We start from the raw sequence: 18,097 nt of genomic DNA, 5'->3' as shown, positions 1-18,097 counted from the left end.
TTCTTCAGCCGTGAGAGAATTGATGCATTAACTGACCAGAGAAGGCAAATCAGAACGGGAAATTGCCGAAACTTTTTGTTAATTAAAAAAAGTTTGTAATAAACGCACTAGAGCCCCCAAAAAAAAATTTGAAAATAGGAACAAAGCGAAAAACTTCACAAAAACACGACTTAGAAATAATGCGATTGTCATAAAAAGACACTTTTAAGTCATCTTCGGACATTAAGTTTTAGCTAAACTTGCTAATAAGTTAGAAAACGCTCAGAAGAAGACCATAAGAAAAGTAACTCTTCCAAAGAATCCCCAGGGAAGTTTCACTCCTCAGCAAGAGGCATCGCAAAAACCGAATCAATTTTGCAAAAAAAACATTTTAATTGGATTGATCCAGATAATGAAGAAAAAATGGTGCAATGTTCATTAGCCGGACAAAATTAAAGTCAAATTAGTGGGCAAAAGATGGGTAAGGCGTCCAGAGAACGCAGAATTCAAACCGCAATACACAAGACAAACGCTTAAACACGGTGGTAGAAACATTATCGTGTGAAGGTATTTTTCTTGCCACGTAGTAGTTATAATTGTATGGATTTAAAGAAAACATGGACCAGCATTTGTATCCCAATTTCTTAGAAGATGTTTTTCTTCCCTATACGGAATTGAAAATGTCCCTAAAATGGCAGTTTATGCATTATAATGACCGTAAATATACATTGTGTCCAGTTAAAATATGGCTTTAGGAGCATAGAATTAATGTTATGTCTTGGTTTGCCCGATCGCCGGACCCTAGCCCAATTGAAAATTTGTCGGCTATCGTTGAGAAGTCATTGGGTGCAAAAAAGTCGAGAAATAAGGATGAGTTGTGGCAAAAACTTCAAGAGGCTTGGTATGCAGTACCGAAAAACTCTTCTCGCAAATTAGTCGAATTAATCCCTCCAAAAGTATGTGCGGTGATGGCAAATAAGGGCTTTTCGACAATACATTGGTTTTGACTACAAAAAGAATTGAAATATGAAATAATTTCCATTTTTCCAGTAGTGGTCCTATCGTTTTGACCGCCTTAGAAATCAATTTATTTTCGTATTTATTTATTTTTTTTTATTAAAACAAAAAATCTTGTTAGATAATTAATTGATTTAAGTTCCTGATACTGTAAATTTAATATTTATATTTTTTTTTTTTTTAAACAAATTAAAATATGTGTTTTATGATTTGTTTTTAAAGTAAGACGAAGTGGTCTTATTGTTTTGTCCATCACTGTATATAAGCATAAGCATGCTGTCCGAAAATTTCACATTGATACAGCAATTAGTTTCGGAGAAAATAGTGTATTTGTGAAGACGTTTTAACTTAGTTTACATTGTTTCCACAATTTTTAAACGCGTTTTTCTCGAAACTGTGTTTTCAAAGTCGATCAGAAAAATTTCTCCTTAACGGCTGAACCGATCGGCTTGAAATGTTCACACGATCTTCTTAAATACTTTTGCCAAGTAATGAACGAAGGGATAATTATTCTGACAATAATTCGATTTTTTAAGCCTTTTTGAAGTGAAAATTTTCTTGGTAAAAACTATTTTTTTTTTTTGGGAAGCCACCATTTTGTTGAAAATATAAATTTTGACCTTTCCTTCGTTCATAACCTGTATTCATCTATTCTTAAAACGAATCTTTTGGTTTTTCTTATTTTAAATAATTAGGATCAGAGATATTTTCCTCACCGCCAGACACATTTTTGTGGAAGTCCTCTAGAAGATCTACTACAAAAATAACGTAATGCAATATTTTGGTAAATACATCGCGATGATGGAGAAGATCAAAAAAGTGGTTTTCGTCATGCCGTCCGTGTCGGTCTGTGCGTCCGTGCGTCTGTGCGTCCATCTGTACATCGAGCTAGGGCCTAAACGAATGGATGGATTTGCTTGAAACTTGGTACAGATGCTTTTTAGGTTATTCCCTAGGACCGTTTTTTTTATTTTTTTAATATCTCCTTTTTAACGCATATCTCCCATATAACGTTTTCGAGGTATTGCAACTTTCTCGAAAACGGCTCTAACGATTTTGATTAAATTTGGTATACGTAATAGACTTATTGATTCTTACAAAACTGCGTTTTTAGTTTTTCTCAAAAAATGCGGAGAACGGAAATATGGCCTTGCCGTTTTTCAAAAATTGACATGTTTTTTAAGTTCATATATTTCACCATAGCATAAGTCAATTTTATTCCAATAGATATTTAAGATAAAGATACTTTGAACTACAAGAGCAAGTACGTGCGATCCAGTCGTGCATTTTATTTAAAAACGGCTCTAACGATTTTGAAAACTTTTTTTCTAAAAATGCATGTTAATATATCAATCAAAACTGCATACTTGTTTTGGAGGGCAATTTAATTTCAGATTTTATTTTATTTTTTTTAAAACGGATTTTTTTTTTTTTTTCAAATTTCTATATAAAAAGTCTTCAAAATTTAAGCAACTTTAACTCTAAGAGCAAGTTCGTGCGACCCAGTCGTGCATTTTATTTTAAATGGCATAGGTATCATCGGTTGTTTTTTTTTTTTTTTGAAAAAAAGTAAGTATGCTTTTTCTAAAAAAAAAAAGGACTACGAGACACCAAATGGCACAATTCGCTTGGTTTTCAAAACTATTTTGAAAGATGTTTTAGTGATTATAAAAATATATAGGTAGAAAATATAGAAAAGAATTTTCTCAAGTCAATATTTTACTCTACACCGCTCTATTTTGCCTATGGAGTTAATGCTAAACATATTTCTCACCTAACTGCAGTTGATATGAATAGTTAACTATAATTTGGTCTTATAGGATTTAGCTTCATCTTCGTAAATTTGGCTAGTCGCTGTGGCGTATACGTATCATTTTTTTCTATAGAAAAAAAAAAAAAAATAAAAAGATAGAATTAAATTTCTATCGCAAACCAATAATATGTAATTTATGAAACTATTTTATGATTATTATTTTCGGATAATTGAAGTGATATGCTGGTTGGGGTCGAAATTCTGTATGTTGCGAAATTCTGTATTCAAAATACTGTATGCCAAAATACTGTGAGTCAAAATTCTGTATGTGCAAAATGCTGTACGAACAAAATTCTGAAAGTCAAAATTCTGTACAGCAAAATTCTGGTTGGTCAAAATACTGTATTTCAAAATTCTGTACATCAAAATTCTGTATATCAAAATTCTGTAAAAATGCTGTAAAAAAAAATCGATATTTTTTTACAGCATTTTTACAGAATTTTGATATACAGTATTTTGCCGTACAGAATTTTACAAAACAGAATTTTGCATGTCAGTATCTTGTTCATACAGTATTTTGACGTACAGAATTTTGTATTTACAGTATAATGACGTACAGAATTATGGTATTACAGTATTTTGACCCCACAGAATTTTGTCGTACAGAATTTTGACAAGCAGAATTATGACCCGCTCCCGTGATATGCTTAACTGGTATTCCAAATTTTACATTAAAAATGTAAAATTCACAGATTCACACATCACATCGGAATATTTACAGACCAAAATCATTGCAGTTATAAATATTTGATATGATTTTTGCAACACAAAAAATCTGTACTAGTTGGCATAATCTATCATGTTACGTATATCTTATCAAAAGCGATATTATACGTTCTATGGCGTCTTCAACTACTTCTGTTGAAAAACATTATCTATCTACTAACATTCTAATTAGTTGTACTAAATTATATGCCTAAATCAACTTAAATATGATTAGAGCATTGATAGTAACAAGCTTTTAATTAGATAAATGTGTACATTTTATTACTGCGTAATCCTTTATTTGATAAGAAAAAATTTATAGTTCTTTTTTAATATTTTTGAGAGCAGAATAAATTATTTGTGGTATATAAATCATACATTAATTATATTCTTTTTTATAGAAATGCATGTCAACTATTTTTGATTTTTTTTCGGTCTGGTAACAAAAAACTCTTTTAGACAATATTTGGAATTTCGCAATTTAGAAAAATGTTTTCTTTGTTAGATGAGTCATTTCCTAATAATTCAAAGAATTGCAATAGAAAAAGGGAAATTTTTTGTAGGTACTTTTTTGCAATAAATTTTTGTATTGACTTCTTTTATCTTTTCAACTTTTATTCATTATTTGCTATGCACTTTGCGCTTAAATTATTTTGCACTATTCGCTTCAAATTTGTCATCCTAAAGTATGAGTGTTATAAAATGATAAAATTAGTGCACAATGTATAGTTTTTCCTACATATTTTATTGAATGTGATGACTAAAAAAATATTTTTTGTGGAAATAATAAAAAATTGGAAAAATATAAGTGGTTTAAGAGTATTTTTTGTAATCATATTTCTATCGGAGGGAAATTGAAAATTAGACTTTAAAAGATATATTATTTATTTCACAACAATAAAATCATATTGCACAGTTTATTCACCAAATCTACAAGATTGAAGTCTCAAATTCAAGGAAAATGACAGAGGTTGTATTGTGAATTGAAATTAATTAAAAAGTTTAAGCATTTGATTTTCAAAAGGTGAATTTGATTTGCAAATGAGTAAATATGACTTAAAATCGAACAGAAAACGATTAATTTCACATGCAAAAGAGTGAATTTAATTTAAAAAAAAAAATTAAACTTATCTAAAAGCTCAAACGAACCATGCAAATTTATGAATTAATTTTTCTATATAAAAGCGTAAGATACTAAACCTTTGTAATTTAATAGTAAAAAAAAAGATAACAATTTAAATAAAATATTTTATTTTTAAAAAGAATACTGTTATACATTTCAACCAATAGGTACTTTTAAGTTTAAAATTTAAAAATACTCCTTGTAATGGTTGCACACAACAAAACCAAAGCAAATGCCGATGAAATTTTACTAACTCCAGCAGCCAGCATTTGTCTTGAATTACAACCTTCTCCATCTTCTGCCAGACATAATGTACATTCTTTATCAGCTAAACACTCCTTTTGATCTTTCACATTCAAAGAACATCCTCGCACTGTAGCACCTTTGTAGGTTTTTGTATAGCAATAAGAATTTGGTGCAGTTGGTGCTTCGCATTGAAGTGGTGTTAGTTTATCAATGCCGTTAGCGCATTTTGACATCTAGAAACAAAAAATAAGAAACTGTTATAAAAATCCTTTTGCCAATGAACTTAAAAGAGTTTTGTTACGTAAAAAAAAAACACTTACATCGGCATTCCTTTCATCGCATTGATAACACTTGAAATCACTTCGTCCCATTGTATTGCACAATGCTCCAGTACACATCAGACACTCAGGATTATTTTCATCGTTACATTTTCTTCTCAATTCAACTGGAATATTCATTGCACATCCTTTAGCTACGACAGCAACTGAAATTCATAATAAACTCTTAAAATTTACTTTCAGACTTTTTTTTTTAACTTCCTTACACTTATCAAAAATTGTTACGCAACTATCCAAGCTATCTTGACATGTTTCAAACTTATATTGTATTGTTGTCCTATAACAATTTATGCCCCGACATGTATAACATTGAAGACCTTGAGTTGCTGGGGCAATGGATAAGCAGTAAAGGCTTAAAAGAGAAAAGATAATCAATGATTTTGACATTGTGCTAAGTGAAAAATTATATGAAGTCAACACTAAAACTGATAGAATTGAATTAAATTCAATTACCAGAATTGAAAATAATTTTTCCACGAAGTGCAAGTATATTAAATAACTCTTATCAAGTATTTATGTACCTACATGGTTTTGAAATTATCAAGGCTTGAAACAGCTTGAGATGTTTTTTGATGGCGTCAGAACTCTCAAACAAGTGCAAGCTAGTTTTATCTAATAAAAGTAATATTTTTTTTTTTAAGAAGTGCGCCACTTAATGTCTATTACTTTTTTTTAAAGGCTTGCATGTGTTTTGTTTTTTTTTTGGTTTTTATCATTTAATGAAACAAATCAAAGAGAGAATGTTCAGTAATGCAATTGTTTACTGTTGATGCAAAAATTGACAGTGTTTTTCTAGAATAAGTCGAACAAGATAGAGTTAGAGACTGATATTTTAGTAAAACAAAATAAAATTATAGTACCTAAGTGACTGCCCTGTGGAACTCCAGAATTAATTTTGAATTTATTCGATTCGTTACCATTAAATAAACTTATCACAGATCAAGGAACCACAGTTAAAGTAAAAGTTAAAGTGATTAAACAGTTGCGTCATAATTCGTGGGTCATGACTTGAAATGTCATTTAATTTAATAGCCAATGGGTAAGGACAAGATTTACTGTAAAAATGGATTCATTTTCAGATCCTTTTGCACTTACTTTTCTGAATATATTTTCCAAATTGACAGTTTTCTTTTTACTTTTTTAAGTAAATACTTAATTTGTCGATATTTTCTATGAAAACATTGAATCAACTGGGGCACTTACTAAAACGTTAAATGTTGTTCATTGTGGCGTATACGTACTTTTTTTGACGTAATAACGTCTTATAAATCGATGAACCATGGCAGCCACCACAAAAAAGTTACGCCATTTTCTAGCGTTACACTCTCGCACTTTCGCAGTGCGGCAAAAAATTTAAATTCAAAATTAAAAATAAACTATTAGAGATACAAAAATCTCCTAAAGCTTATTTGAAAGATAATAATCTAAAACCTAATCAAAATGAAGGATTTTTAAAAATTCCGTCATTTAATAGGGTAAACAGGGGTAAAACGGAAAGATGAAATTTAGGCTAAAATCTAAACGCGTGGTCGTAGAGAGTTGATTCTTTTTGCTATAGATAGAGAAGACTGATTTAAGGATAACTGCATTTAAGAAAAAATTCTAAAAAATTCTGGAACTCCGCTATAACGTTTTGTTTGAACGTTGATCAGGTGTTGTGGGTATGACAAAATGTTGATTATGGGTAGGGGAAATTTTTTTTGACAATTCAAAAGGTGACAGGTGAAAAATTAGGCTCTCATACGGATTTTTTTCTGCGTTTCGAAATATGAATTTTTGAAAAGTACCTACTTTTTTAGGGGTATTTTTGGGTAGTTTTTGATTATTAGCTTTTTTTTTGGAGCGTTCAAAAAATCTCAAGTTATATGGGACATATAGGACTGATAAATGCGCATACATGTGCAAAAAATTGGAATCGTTAATAGAGTTTTGACTGAATACGGAGAAAAATAAGTTTTAAAAAAACAGGTTTTTTGACAGTTTTTAACCGATTTTCATCGTTTTTTATTTTTACCTTTTTTTCTTTAATAGATAGAGGAATATTATATATGGAGTAATGATAGACCATGACTACGACTATATGTGTGCGAAATTTCAATCATTTTCGTGAACACAATTTTGAGATAACAATTTACCAAGAGCAGATAGAAATTTGATTAAACATTTAAACATTATCCTGATACAATTACCTTTCAATTAGTATATCACACATAGCGCTAGACTTACTACAAGTCACACAATGTTAAATCCAGAAACTTGCGAAAAACATCATACCACCAGTGGAGATCTGTTGCGCCATGAACAGCCACCAGTGTGGGAATGTTTTTTTGCTTTTATTAATGAAATTTCATCGAGTTTAAAAAATTTTAGCTCTTTTTGTAGATGTCTTATAGACTTGATCTATATATATATTTTTAGCTAAGACAATAAGCTTTCAGATGGTGTAAAAATGTTTATAGATTGTTAAAAAGAATGGATTTAACAGCGTGAGAAGATAAATTTACATGTTTTCTTTGCTTTTTTTGATGAAAATGATTGTTTTAAATAAATTATTTTAATACTTTTTGCTCATTGTAAAAATTTAAAAATGGTTTTATTATTTAGAAGAAATATTTGGCTTTTTAGTGGTATAATTTTTTTTGTGAGCTTATAAAATAAAAAAAAATTAATATAATGAGAAAAGAAAAAAGGTATTTTGTTTAGCTTTTTCTTGTAAATTATGATTGTTTGAAATAAATTAACCCTTCAAATGGCTCATTTTAAAAGCACACAACCTGTTTTCTTACGACGTTATCACGTAAAATCATCGTCCGTAAACCGGCTTTACAGGCAACCTCTTTTTTCTTTTAATTCTTTTTTTTTCCAAAATTTTTTTTTTGTGAAAAATTGAGTGCACAGAAAGCTAATGTTAACTAAAATTTGTCAATGCACTTACGAGATATACGGAGATAACCGAAAAATATATCAAATACCACCATCAGATATTTTGAAAAAAAAAGAAAAGAGATTAAAAAACTATGGATCTCCTATACGTATCGAAATTTAAAATTTTGGAAAGCGGGAACAATTTAATCAATTTCTTAAATATTCCCTGTGGCGTATACGTACTTTATTTTGTCAGCGAAAGTCAATGGTCATCAATTTTCGCTGCGACTACTTAACCAATATCACTTCTCAATACAATAGAAACAAAAAACTGTTTTTTTTTTCCGGATGTGCGTCTATAAACAAGGAAACTATTAAACTATAATAATATAGAAATTTAAAAAAAAAAAAAAACATTAATTTGAAACGTGTTTATTTTTCAAACTTTTTTCTTTATTTCAATCCAATATCCATAAAAAATCTAAGTGCAATTTTTCTTATCAAATAAAGTACCGCTAATCGATCAAATAATGCTCTATCGTTAACGTGAACAAAAATGTTATGAAAAACCAAATAAAATAAATATGAATTCCTGATAAAGGTCATAAAGATACTCACCATGTTTAAGTAATTTTTTACGTACGTACTATTTTTAAGAGGTGTTTTGTTTTAAATCATTGTACATTTATTTTTTTATCATTTATATATTCCCAAGTGCATTTATGTAAACACGTACATGTCTATTATAGAGTACTTATTGGAAAATGATAGTTAAAAAAAAAAAAAAATAATAAACAAACAAATAATAAAAATGAATCATTTAAAATCATTCCACTTAACGAGGATGATATATATGACATCTGCAGATAGTTAACTTCATTTTTATAGATATCCAAAGTGAGTAGTTTTGACAAATGAGGTATCAAATAGATAGAATCTACATCTATATTAAAGATTGAAAACGAAATGAAAAAATTTAATTCCTCAAAAGTGAACTACAGTGGCAAAAGCTTAAATTCAATGCCAAATTGATCAATAACTAAACGAAGCCTTCATAATGTTTTTAAGTATTCTTGTTTACACATTACAGCCGCTTTCCTTTGGAAATGAGTACACTTCTAGTACAAGAAATACACATTCATTAGGGTGGAGTTAAACTGCACTTTTTTTTTTTTTTCTTCTTTTACATACCAGGGACAGGTGCCATTAGTCATCAAAAAAGAGCATACCAAATCTCAGCCCGATCAAAAAATATCTTGAGGGTTCACAACGCCCTTGAAAATTTACATGCTTGTTGGAAGTACCTAAAGTACTGGGAGCCATTTCCAAAAGAGAGGGAGCAATGTGCCAAAAAGTTAGAGCGTGTAGGTTCGGTCGAGACAAGAAAAAAATCGTATGGGAGGAGGGTCTATTCCCCTTCGTTAAGCGGGGAGAGGCAATTTAAAAAAAAAATTATTTAATTTGAAACAAAAAAATATTTACAATCAAAGGTTACACTTACAATCACGTGCTGTACCTTTTTGTAAAGCCAAAAACCTCGTCTTTTACAAAAATTTTTAATATGGCCATTTTCTGGCACAGTTTTTGAAAAATTAGTTTTCGAAATCAAAATTTTGAAAAAAAAAATTTCAAACTAATTTTTTTCAAAATTTTATGTAATTAAATACTACTTAAGTTTTTAAAATTCGATCTTATTTGTTTTTAAAGAAAAACAGAAAACCGCATCCAAAAACATCTTGTCATTTTCGAGAAATTAACAAAAAACCAAAACTATTTTTGCCTAAGAAATTTATTTATTTTTTGTTTTTACGTGGCAGGATCAAGGGGGTTGGGGGTGCTCGCCGCCCATGGATTCTTGCAGTAAGGGCCTTAAGTCAATAAAATAATAATGTACATGTTTTTCGAATCAAAAAAACTGAGTAAAACAATAAAAACTCAAAAAACTCCATAAATTAACCTCTACGGTGTTTTCATTTTTTTTTTCAAGTGACTTGTGAACCCTCTAAAACTTCTTTGATCGATCTGAAACTTTTTTGCCGTTATTTAAGTTCCAAATGGCACCCATCCTGGCTATGTAGAACAAAAAATAAGACAACTTTTTTTTCACTCCACCCTAACATTCATGTCTCATGAGCAGAAGATGATGTATTGACTGTGGTACTAGATCTACTAATCATCTACTCATGAGTAGTCTACAATTTTAGACAGAATACGATTGTTAAAGTTATACGTTTATATTTCATTTAAGCTCGTACATATTATTGTACCTTAAATAGCCACAAGTAAAGCAACGTTTCTAGTGACTACTTATCTGAGATTATCTGTAATTTAATAATATGAATTTATGCGTATAATCTCCTAGATTAAAAATTAATCTCATGATAAATTTTGTTGGGGAAAAGTTGATAGTATTATATATATATTTTTTTTTTAATTCAATGAAATGAGTGCGTCCAGTACACTGCGATTTAACCGACCATAAATCCTAGATTATCTGCAATCTAATTGTAATCTCAGGACTTACAGTACACATTTATTATGTTAAATCTCAAACATAAAATTAATTTTATGTTATAATATCTTTAAGAATTAGTTAAATTGTATGATGTACGCACTCTTTTCACTAAATCGGAGACAGCAACGAAAATGTGAAGATGAAAATAAACTTCGTTTAATTGCAATTTGTTTAAAATTTCGAGAAAAATATAAAGACTTTAAAATATCTACAAATTCAATTGCAAATAACAAAAATGAATTTACATTTCTTTGTACAAAATTTCTTAAGAATTTATTGCTTATAATAGACTTTGTCCTACTACCACTTATATTGAGCAGACTACGATAAAATGGTTTTTAATGACAGTTTACTAAGCGTTGAAAGGATTAAGAAATTAATTAATTAATTAATTAATAAAATGCCATTAATAATAGTAATAGCTGTAATGCGGTCTACCTGCATTTTTCCTAGTTTTCACTTGCTCTAGGTTGCAGGTGTTGGTATCGGTAAAAGAAAAATGTGTTTATCACACATTTATCGAAGAAAATTCGACTCAAAGTCAAAAATTATCCTGGGTAGGAAAAAATGAAAAGCCTTTAGAAATTAATATCTGAGCAATTAAAAAAGATTTTAACCTTTTTCTAAACGCAGTAACAAAGATTGACATTTTCCCTAAAAATGAAGATCTCCACTAGTGATGGGAACTATCGAATGATTTGAACTATCGATATTTAGTAACTGAATGATTTGAACTATCGAATAGTTCATTCATTCATTCATTTATTCATTCGAATAAAAACTATCGAATAAACTATCGGATAAAAACTATCGAATAAACTATCAAATAAAAAAAACTATCCGAATGAAAAAACTATTCAAAAGAAAAAAACTATCGTTTAAGAAAACTATTCGAATGAAAAAACTATCGAACAAAAAAACTATTAGAATGAAAAAACTATCGTTTAAGAAAACTATTAAAAACTATCGAACAAAAAAAAATTCAAATGAAAAAAACTATCTTTTAAAAAAACTATTCGAATGAAAAAACTATCGTTTAAAAAAACTATTCGAATGAAAAAACTATCAAACAAAATAAATATTCAAATGAAAAAACTATCGTTTAAGAAAACTATTCGAATACAAAAACTATCGAACAAAAAAAAAACATTCAAATGAAAAAACTATCGTTTAAGAAAACTATTCCAATGAAAAAAACTATCGAACAAAAAAATTATTCGAATGAAAAAACTATCGAATAAAAAAACTGTTCGAATGAAAATAATAACTAAATGAATGAATGAATGGTTTCAAACTATCGAATGAAAGAATATTTTACAACTATCGATAGTTTGATAGTTTTTATTCGATAGTTCCCATCACTAATCTCCACAAAGTTGCTATCATTAGTATTAACGAAGAAATTAACACTAAAATGAGCAAAGGCATACCAAAGTAAGCGTTATCTTAAATCATCGCTAAGTGGTATCATCTTTGCAGATAGAGAGTTAGACACTGTAGAACAACATTTTTCTTAAAATATTTAATTCCGGGACACCTTGTTTATAACGCATTCTACTATCAATTGTTTCAAAAAACAGCTGAAATCTAGATTTTGAGATGAGCAACTTCAACCTCAAATATCTCGGCTCTTGCATGAATGATTTTGAAAATATTTTACACAGATAACAAGCTCAACGCCACCTTTCATTTGACACCAATTTTATCTCTGTACACGCGGAGCAATGGATCCAAAGTAAAATGGGCATTCCCTTTCTAAAAATACTTTTTTAGCAGAGTTCCTGATTGCAATCTAGTGATTTTTTAGTTCATTTCTTCAGATATACCATTTCTCGTGACCTTTTCAGATTGGAGCTGATCATTAATGTACAATTAATTAATTTCAAAATGGCCGCTGAAATGTAAATTTTATTCGATTTAATTCGAAAAAAAAGTTTAACTTAAAAAGAAAGAACGTGAATCATTCAACATTTGAATTGGTCACGTTCTTTTTTATGTTAAACTCTTTTTGGCGCGTTTTAATCGAATAAAATTTACTTATGAGCGGCCATTTTGAAATTATTTCCATTTGACAGAAATAAATTAGGTATGTTAGGTTTTTTTTATTTTGCAGTAATAAATAAATTCTGTTTGTTTACCCATTCGGTTTATTTCAGGCGATCGCCTTTGAAACAATTTTAATACAATAATTCAAAAAAAATACATCAAACCTACAAAAGCAAGAACATACAACCCACTCGTACATATTAGTATGGATAACCAAGATAAAATGACAAGCCTTAAAGATAGTTATAAGGCAAAACAAGAAGACATGACAAAAATAAGAAAAAACAACACGCAATATCCATGAGAAAGTATCACGTTCTAAATCACACATGAAAACAATTACACCCTCTTTTAGTTGTATTACCGACAAAAGCCTTACTTACACTGATGCTTAGACCTTATCATTGCACCGCAAAGATGTTTCGTGATCCATGTTACACGTTATAATTTATGTTCTATTGTCGTGCAATTATTAAAAAGAAAAAAAATTGCAACTTCTCTTTTATATAAAAATGCAATATTATATTCCTCCTAAAGTTTCTTGAACCTAATGTCTTTTTGTTTATTTACAGGGTGGTTTCCGATTGCAACTTTTAGATGAATTAGATCGCCCCGTTCTTGATTTGACACCACATGTCAATGGTTCGGAGTTTGTGCGAACAGATGCCACGTAAGTTTGACACTTTATTGCATATAATACAACTTTGTGTAGATATTGGCGTGTTTCTAGGGCGCAATCACATGAAGTTCAACTGCCAACCAATTTCACCTGTCACAATTGTACATTGCGTTTGTTGCGTCAAGCCGATGAATGGTCAAGCGGTTATCGGTTTTGGTCGTGTTCCGATGTTGATATTAAAGATAGGAAGACATTTAGACAATTGTGCTCGGGCAATGGGAAGTATTTCGGAACTCGGTGCAAGTGCAAAGACACTTACTATGGCACATACTGTCAGTATAAAGATGAGTGTGTCACAAATTCAGATTGTGGTGCTCAGGGCAAGTGTGTTGATATAAAAGGTAAATCACTGCCACGCAAACAGTGCTATTGTAATTTTGGATGGTGGGGTACTGGCTGTAACAAGCGATCACCTTACAAAAGTACTGACTTGGATTTGTCTATGCATTCTCGCAAAGAATTGTCCCCAGACTTCCATATGTATTGGAAACTTCTCGAGGAACAAAAAGAAATCGAAATTGTTTTGCAAGTTAAGGGTTCTTCTTGGGTTGGTTTGGGATGGAGACCAAGGAGTTTGACACCTGAATGCAAGAATTTCCCCCTTATTCGAGATATTGGTGATTTGACAACAAATTTAGATGGTTCAGCATCAGCCGAACCTGAACCGTCATCGGAGCCTGAACCAAAATCCGAACCGGAACCAAAATCCGAGCCAGAACCAAAATCAGAACCCGAACCAAAGTCGGAACCAGAACCGAAATCCGAACCGGAACCATCTTCTGAACCAGAACCAAAGTCAGAACCGGAGCCTAAGTCAGAACCTGAACCAAAGTCCGAACCGGAACCAACATCTGAACCCGAACCCAAATCCGAACCGGAACCATCATCGGAACCGGAACCTGTTGCAACAAGTAAAACTAAGCGTGCTGGTAATAGAAACATTCCCATTATGGATGGGGTAACGTCTGTTGCAACGAGTGTTTCATATCGAGTCAGTGCTCAATCTGGACGGAAGAGGCGAGATTTATCGGGTAAGTTTAGTATATTTTTTGTAAAGAGAATGCGTATGCTATTTTTATCTTTTCCACATGCACTTAGCACACTTCTGAGAAGTAGTGTAGAATGCACACACTAATTTTTGGAATAATAGTCTAATCCCTCACATTAAAATATGCACTTAACACGTTTTTAGATGTAGACATGGATAGCGAATCTGAGTCAGAACCAGTTACGGAACCAGAACCTAAGTCTGAACCGGAGCCAAAATCTGAACCGGAGCCAAAATCTGAACCGGAACCAAAATCTGAACCGGAACCTAAATCTGAACCGGAACCTAAATCTGAACCAGAACCAAAATCTGAACCGGAACCAAAATCTGAACCGGAACCAAAATCTGAACCGGAGCCAAAATCTGAGCCTGAGCCTAAGTCCGAACCAGAGCCAAAATCTGAGCCAGAACCAAAGTCTGAGCCAGAGCCTAAATCTGAACCAGAGCCAAAATCAGAACCTGAACCAAAATCAGGGCCTGAACCGAAATCGGAGCCAGAGCCTAAATCTGAACCAGAACCTAAATCTGAACCTGAACCTAAATCAGAGCCAGAACCAAAATCAGAACCCGAACCAAAATCAGAACCAGAGCCAAAATCCGAGCCGGAGCCAAAATCCGAACCTGAACCCAAGTCTGGAAAGATTACAGCCATACCTAGTTCTGGGACTCAGTCAGAAGGTAAGTCTGCACTTTTATTTTAAGGCCCATTTTTTAGGGCTAAATCGTATTATTTGGCTTAAACCCGAGTCAAACCGAAGTTAACTCAGTATTAAATCCACCCAATTTGAAGAAGTTTTAGGATTAAATGAAAAAAAGAATGTGATTTCCATAGCGTCACACCACTGAAAAACTCCTTCTGGTTTAACTCGGGTTTGACTCTGATTTGATCTCGTGTTAAAGGAGAGTTAACCGAAAAACTAGCACTAAGTATCTAAAATGTAGATCTTCCCAATTCCTCTACTTAGATTAGAATTTTGCAGACCTGTTCGCTTAAAACTAATCATTAATTTGAAGAATGAGCTCCAAGTTTAACTGTAAATTATGGGAGCGGGTCATAATTCTTCTTGTCAAAATTCTGTACGACAAAATTCTGTGGGGTCAAAATACTGTAATACCATAATTCTGTACGTCATTATACTGTAAATACAAAATTCTGTACGTCAAAATACTGTATCAACAAAATACTGACATGCAAAATTCTGTTTTGTAAAATTCTGTACGGCAAAATACTGTATATCAAAATTCTGTAAAAATGCTGTAAAAAAATATCGTTTTGATAATGTAAAAAGTGCGCGCGCACTTTTTTACATTATCAAAACGATATTTTTTTACAGCATTTTTACAGAATTTTGATTTACAGAATTTTGATGTACAGAATTTTGAGATACAGTATTTTGACCAACCAGAATTTTGCTATACAGAATTTTGACTTTCAGAATTTTGTTCCTACAGCATTTTGCACATACAGAATTTTGACATACAGTATTTTGGCATACAGTATTTTGAATACAGAATTTTGCAACATACAGAATTTCGACCCCAACCCGTAAATTATTTGATTTGTTTCATTTTATTTATTTTATAAATTTCAGCTCCATCAAAATACAAACTGAACCCGTATACTCCCCGTCATGATTTCAATCCAATGGATTGTACCGATATTGTTATTGGAATGGCTCGTGAAATGACAAGTCGTGTTGGTGATTACTACACTAGAGATCGATCTACACCAAGACTTGATGAATTTTGGGGTGGTGTTTCAGATTTAACTTTAGGAACTGGCTTTGAACTAAATAACATGACAACAATAATTTTCCGAAAGAAATTAGAAGCCAAAGAACCCACAGATCATACATTAGATGATGATTTAACTCATGTTATTTGGGCCAAGGGTCAGGAGCCTGGAAGTTATGTACATGTACCACCATCGGGTATTGAAAAAGAAGCTTCATCTGTAAAGGAATTCTATCAAGCTGATGAATTGAAATATCATGGACATCAGATGCAACGTGGAGTTACGCAAATTAATTTCTTTGGTAAGTTTTTTGTGTATCATATAATGTCAGAATTTTTTGTTTTAACCAAAACTTTATTCCTCTATCTTAAAAATTTCGGCAACCAAATCATAGCTTTTTCAAATGGAGTTAATTTTGTTACTCAGGGTTCACATTCACAGAAATTCTAATGACAGTTCTCTTTTTTCTTGTAATCGTGTAAAAAAAAGTACAGAGATTTCCATTGGAATAAAAACCTATGGGATAACAATACCAAAAAAATCTTCTTCTGAAAAATCGTCGATTTATACCCTGAATAAGAAATATCAAAGAATAAACTATCAAGGGTGTCCCACATCGATGACAACTGACAGTAAAAAATGTCGCCGACGCACATAGGGGTATTTAGTCAATTTATGCGGACAAAACACGAAATTTTAAACTGATCCAAACGTACAAAATCAACATCCTACTAAAAGTAGATAACTTGCTTAGCGTTTTCTTATAGTTTAAAAATTGATTATCACTTCAGGTGACTAACAGCAGCGGTCTAAAGTTCAAAGTTTTCAGCCCAAAGATAAAATTAATTTTTTTTTTTAATTTAGCGACTGTGCTTGAAGTGGATTTAGAAAGAAGTTTTTATGGAATATTGATAAGGAGATACGAAACTGTCTACTAGATGTTGTATCTAAATGTTGTATTACTTAATAAATAAAAAAGTGATATGTTGAATCTTAATATAAATTAATCGTAAAAAAAGTAAATTTTTGTGTTGGTAAGGAGATAAGTTATACAATTTCACATTATTGTGTGATAAAATTTAATGTTTTCTAAAGGTTAAACTCTTATCTAATTGAATCAGTAAAAAATAAGTCCAACTAAGTGCAACTTCGACCAATTTGCCCTTCTTAAAGGTTTTAGGTTTTGAAAAATGGTTACCTTGTATTCAGCATCCATATTTTAAGTTTTTTTAAAGATTCAACTTCTTGAATTACAGAACCTGAATCCTTATGATTTTTCCTAAATTTTAAGACCTTTATCTTGGCGATACCATTAATAGAACTGCATTTATAAGCGTTTTAACAAACCATAGGGATCCATTCTTGACACTTTTTTGTTTGATCAAAAAGTGGTTTAGGAAGAAAAATGTTTTCATTGAAATCAACACTTAAAACACTTTATTCCAGTACTAAATACAAGAAATATTTGACTGTTAACAGTCGAATTGTTTTTTCCCTGAACACCGTTTATTTTTAATAAATATGATTTAAAATCATGAAAATATATAACCAGCATAAAAGTGTTCATATATGCGTTTCGCCCCGATGTAATGGTTGGGCTCATCAGAAGATGACCATTACACCTTGTCTTGACGCATATTTTCCCGAATAAATCGAGATTACATATAATCCGAGCTGCATAGAGCAACTGCGAATTATATAGTTGCTACAAGTCTTCAAAGAAGATAAATTGTAGCTATTTTTATTGCCTATGTAATCTCGATTTATTCGGGAAAATATGCGTCAAGACAAGGTGTAATGGTCATCTTCTGATGAGCCCAACCATTACATCGGGGCGAAACGCATATATGAACACTTTTATGCTGGTTATATATTTTCATGATTTTAAATCATATTTATTAAAACTAAATACAAGCTTTTACCTTGTTGATGAAGATAAACCAGAAAAATAATTTTGTCCGCGTAAATTTGGTAAATACCCCTATGTG

At 31.1% G+C, this 18,097-nt stretch overlaps 2 protein-coding genes across 6 annotated transcripts in view; one reads left to right on the top strand and one right to left on the bottom strand.

Annotated features, from left to right (window-relative positions):
* LOC129921451 (uncharacterized) overlaps positions 1-18,097 on the top strand; it is a 144,556-nt gene that overhangs the window by 115,236 nt on the left and 11,223 nt on the right. For 2 of the 5 annotated variants that reach the window (XR_008773526.1, XM_056003280.1), the window contains exons 4-7: positions 13,220-13,317; positions 13,360-14,357; positions 14,519-15,052; positions 15,967-16,410. Coding sequence is in view for 3 of the 5 variants with exons in the window: in XM_056003280.1 (XP_055859255.1) it covers positions 13,220-13,317; positions 13,360-14,357; positions 14,519-15,052; positions 15,967-16,410 (2,074 nt within the window). In the remaining 2 variants the exon portion in view is untranslated. The remainder of the gene's footprint in view (positions 1-13,219; positions 13,318-13,359; positions 14,358-14,518; positions 15,053-15,966; positions 16,411-18,097) is intronic. The other 3 variants (XR_008773527.1, XM_056003281.1, XM_056003282.1) reach the window with 2 other exon arrangements.
* LOC129921460 (uncharacterized) lies at positions 4,749-5,673 on the bottom strand. The gene is made up of 3 exons (XM_056003295.1): positions 5,428-5,673; positions 5,204-5,367; positions 4,749-5,116 (listed from the first exon to the last, which is right to left on the bottom strand). The coding sequence occupies exons 1-3, from the start codon at positions 5,606-5,608 to the stop codon at positions 4,817-4,819; spliced, it is 645 nt and encodes a 214-aa protein (XP_055859270.1). The 5' UTR covers positions 5,609-5,673; the 3' UTR covers positions 4,749-4,816.

The sequence above is a fragment of the Episyrphus balteatus genome, chromosome 1 (genome assembly GCF_945859705.1).
Source record: "Episyrphus balteatus chromosome 1, idEpiBalt1.1, whole genome shotgun sequence".
NCBI classification, from domain to species: Eukaryota; Metazoa; Arthropoda; class Insecta; order Diptera; family Syrphidae; genus Episyrphus; species Episyrphus balteatus.
The sequence above is the reverse complement of the archived record's forward strand: the minus strand, read 5'-3'. Positions and strand labels throughout refer to the sequence as shown.

Bases quoted from the DNA above. Each gene is read 5' to 3' on its own strand.
- LOC129921460 (XM_056003295.1), bottom strand. From the start codon at position 5,608: ATGTCAAAATCATTGATTATCTTTTCTCTTTTAAGCCTTTACTGCTTA. The intron at 5,368-5,427 runs GTAAGGAAGTTA...TATGAATTTCAG, and splicing joins CGTAACAATTTTTGATAAGT to TTGCTGTCGTAGCTAAAGGA. The intron at 5,117-5,203 runs GTAAGTGTTTTT...TTTTGTTTCTAG, and splicing joins GCGATGAAAGGAATGCCGAT to ATGTCAAAATGCGCTAACGG.